This window comes from Tupaia chinensis, unplaced genomic scaffold, assembly GCF_000334495.1.
Source record: "Tupaia chinensis unplaced genomic scaffold, TupChi_1.0 Scaffold147433_1, whole genome shotgun sequence".
Lineage (NCBI taxonomy): Eukaryota > Metazoa > Chordata > Mammalia > Scandentia > Tupaiidae > Tupaia > Tupaia belangeri.
Genome location: NW_006207284.1, coordinates 1,969,898 through 1,973,775, shown reverse-complemented (window position 1 = coordinate 1,973,775; position 3,878 = coordinate 1,969,898). Strand labels below are relative to the sequence as shown.

Sequence of the window (3,878 nt, the reverse complement as noted above, 5' to 3'; positions counted from 1 at the left end):
GTCTTTGGTTTTTTGGTTCTTTTTTTTTTTTTTTTTAACTATCAGGGCACAGCAGTAGCAAGACTATTCCTTTAAATGTATGCATTCGCTTTTGTAGTAATACCTCACCCTGTGTGGCCACTTTAGAGGTTACAGAGAACTTTCATGACATTGTAGCTCTTTAGTCTTTTTAGCAACTTGTGAGGCACAAGCTCTCCTAATCTTAGAAACTGGGGACAAGGAAGGACCCTGAGACCAGCTGGACAAGGTGCCCGCATCAGGCCTTGGAGGTAGATGTCAGGAAAACTAACATCAGATCTGGGTTCTGCTCCCTAGTCTTCAACTTTTTCTATCATAAGTCTTTCTTTGAACCCTTTTAACAAAGAACTACAGAAAATAGGCAAAGCAACGGTTACTTCCATGTAGGACCTTGGAGCATGATCGAGTAGAGTACCTTTTTCTTGGATTCTAACCAAGTCAGCATTTCATTTATAATTTTAACTCGATCAGCTCTCAGGTGACAGTATTATGAAGCCTTGTGTTCTGATTTCTATGGGCACCATCAGCTATTTTACTCTGTCTTTGGGGGCTGTGAAGACTCCATTTTCTGTAAGCTGGGAATTGGAAGAGGGAGTTTGTAATGCCCTTCCTGGCCTAATGAGGTGTGTGACTCCACAGAGTTAGAGGGCAGGGTGGTCACTAAGCTTTCATTGGGGTTCTACATTAACCAGCCTAAAGAAGAATGTTCTTTCTTTCTTTTTTTCTTTTTCTTTTTGAGAGGTTTTTGCTATAGGGCACGTGGGCTCACCAGACAGAGAGAGAGAGACAAAAAGTGAGAAATCACCCCCCAGGGGGTATGGCCACGCTGCAATCCCTTCTCCTCCATTTCTCCTCTTGGGATCTTGGGCATACACACACACATGAGCCCAGTGTGAGTTTTAAGCCACCGGGTCCGGGACACTAACCGTGATTGACTACGTGGGAGTCCAGCGACATAACCATTATGCTAACTGCTGGTCCCAGAATTTTCTAACTTCTAATTTTCCAGCTTCTCCAGAAGTTTCCAATCCAGTGTTTAACATGAAGGCATCCAGATTCCCAAGAGTGGCAGTATATTTGCAGTCAAGTTAACTTTTAACTTTTTATTTTATTTTATTTTTTAATTTGACCAGAGAAAGACACAGAAAGAGAGAGCAAGGGAAAGTGAGAAAGCAAGCTACCAGATCCAGGATCCAAACCATGCGGGAGTGTCCAGCACCTTAACCAACACGCTACCTGCTGGTCCCCATAATTTACTATGATTTTTAACTTCATGGCCTATTTTAATGGGAAGAGATTTTATAGCAGTTACTTCACTCCACACTTGCTATAGGGTGCGTGTGCTCACCAGAAAGACAGAGAGAGACAGAAAGCAAGAAATCACCCCCCAGAGGGGATAGCCATGCCACAATCCCTTCTCCTCCATTCTCCTCTCAGGATCTTGGGCACCTATGCACACGTGCCCGGTGTGAGTTTAAGCCACTGGGTCTGGGACTTGAACTGCTGTTGGCTACATGGGAGTCCAGCAACATAGCCATTATGCCAACTGCTGGTCCCCAAGTTAATTTCTTTTAAACACATCACTGCTTTCTTCTTGACTTGACATGGAATACTCAGCACTGACACTAGCTATTTCATTTCAACACTGAATCACAAAACCTGTGGGCCCTATGTTTACTGTTTGTCAATACAGAAACTGAAGGCCTTTATGTGAAGCAGTGGTTAAAGGAACTGTTCATTAGTTACCTAATTCAATGTTTTGTTCAATTACAGAAAGTTTCTTGAAGATGGGGCCCATGTCCCATTTCTAAATCCCTGCACTGCTCAACCAGCTCTCACTGGGATGCCTTCCACATCCAGAGGCTATTTGCAAGCTGTGAATAATGAAGGAAACCCACTTTGCCTCCGCTGTCAGCAGCCCACTTGCCAAACTAAGCAAGAGGATAAAACCAATGCTTGGGATTCACGATTTTGCTCTCTGAAATGTCAGGAGGAGTTTTGGATTCGATCTAATAATGGTTACCTGCGAGCCAAAGTATTTGAAACTGAACATGGGGTTTGTCAGCTGTGTAATGTGAATGCACAAGAGCTCTTTTTACGTCTGAGAGATGCCCCTAAAAGTCAGAGAAAGAATCTTTTGGATCCTACTTGGACATCAAAGCTCCCATTGGAACAGGTAAATTATAATCATGTGACAGAAAGATGGCAGCTGTGTACTGCATGATGAATATTCACTCACTAGCTTTATTTTTTAACTTTTTAACATGGGCATTTTCAAATATATATACAAAAGTAGAGTGAAAAATGAACCCAATACCCACCACCCACTTCTAATAGTTTGTTAGCATTTTGCCAACCATTTTTATCTGTGCCTTGCCTAACTGCCTTTTTTCCCTCTGGAATTTTATTTTATTTTAGTTTTTTGGTCAGAGGGTACATGCACTCACCAGGAGGAGACACAGAGAAAGAGAGGGAAAACAAGAAAGCATTCTGACCCACATGGAAAATGATCACACGGCAATTCTTTCTCCTCCATTCCTGCCTTCTTTCAGGATTTTGGGCATACATGCACACACCCGCTATGTATTTGTCAAGCTGCTGGGTCCTAGACTCTAACCACACAGTCAGTTCAGGTGGGGTCCAGCCATCCAACCATACATAGACCACGGTGTGGCCTCTCTCCTGGATTATTTTAAAGTAAATTCCAGACAGTATTTAATTTCACCCTTAAGTACTTTCATTATGTTTCTCATGGAGCTAAAACCTTCTTTACTTCCTTCTTTCCTCTCTACCTTCTCTTTCCTTCTTTTAAGTATAATTCCATTATGAGTTATCAACCCAGGATATTTGTAATTCCTTATTTATAATACGTCGATGTTTGGTTCCCAGATCACCTCAAAAAGTCTCTTTATAATTGCTTCCTTCAAAATTAAGATTCACATATGACCCACACATCGTATTTGGTCATTATGCCTCTTGTGCTCCTTTTAATCTATCATAGCATTTCATCCATTTTTACACCATCGAGTGCCGAAGGAACTAGATCATGTGCTTGTAAGATTTCCTACATTCTCGATTTGTCTCCCTGAATCCTCATGGTATTGTTTGATATTCACTTCTAGCTCCTGACTTCTTGAATAGTGGTTATAAAATCTAAGGGCTTATTTCAATCCTGATTCATTTATTTTGGGAAAGGGTCTTACCTGACACATCAAAAGGCATCTGTGACCTGGCAGTTCCACTTTTTATGATGCTGATATTGAACAGCAGGCAAATGGATAACCACAAATGTAATTCATTACATTGAGAAGGATATACGTATATTCTTTTCATTCCATCATAAAATGTGATTTTCGTAATTTACGGCAAAATATTATTTGTAGCACACTGTGAATTGTATTCACTTTTATTCCCAAGACTCAGTTGGATTCTAATCTCGTTAACTAATCAATTCTAAATTTCAAACCAGAGCAAAATGTGTAATCTCATAGTGTGATTAATCGCAAAGGAACACTTCTGAGCCACTGATACCTTGCCCACTAAAACACTGATGAATTCCTGACTGACAACTCATATCTTTGTATTTACTTAGTATTGCTGAATTGTGGTAGAATTAATTAAAAATGATTACTGCAAAGATGAATTAGAGCACACCTTTGAGAACTAGGGAAATACAACATTTCTCTCATGATATACAGTTCCTGAAACATCTCTTGGTCTAACTGGTGAGAGACCTAGCGCATCCATGTGAGGGATGTGAGCCAAGCTCCATTTACTGTCACCTGCCTTGCTGCGAAAGCTTCCAGAAGGCACACGACAAACTGACTCAAGGTCATCTTGAAAGCAGCCTGTGCAGGAAT

The 3,878-nt window shown here is 40.9% G+C and overlaps 1 protein-coding gene across 2 annotated transcripts in view; it reads left to right on the top strand.

The window, feature by feature from the left end:
* Window positions 1-3,878, top strand: part of ZRANB3 (zinc finger RANBP2-type containing 3) — a 269,156-nt gene that overhangs the window by 259,837 nt on the left and 5,441 nt on the right. For both annotated transcript variants that reach the window (XM_027768770.1, XM_006169719.2), the window contains one exon: window positions 1,792-2,194. In XM_027768770.1, the coding sequence (XP_027624571.1) occupies window positions 1,792-2,194 (403 nt within the window). The remainder of the gene's footprint in view (window positions 1-1,791; window positions 2,195-3,878) is intronic.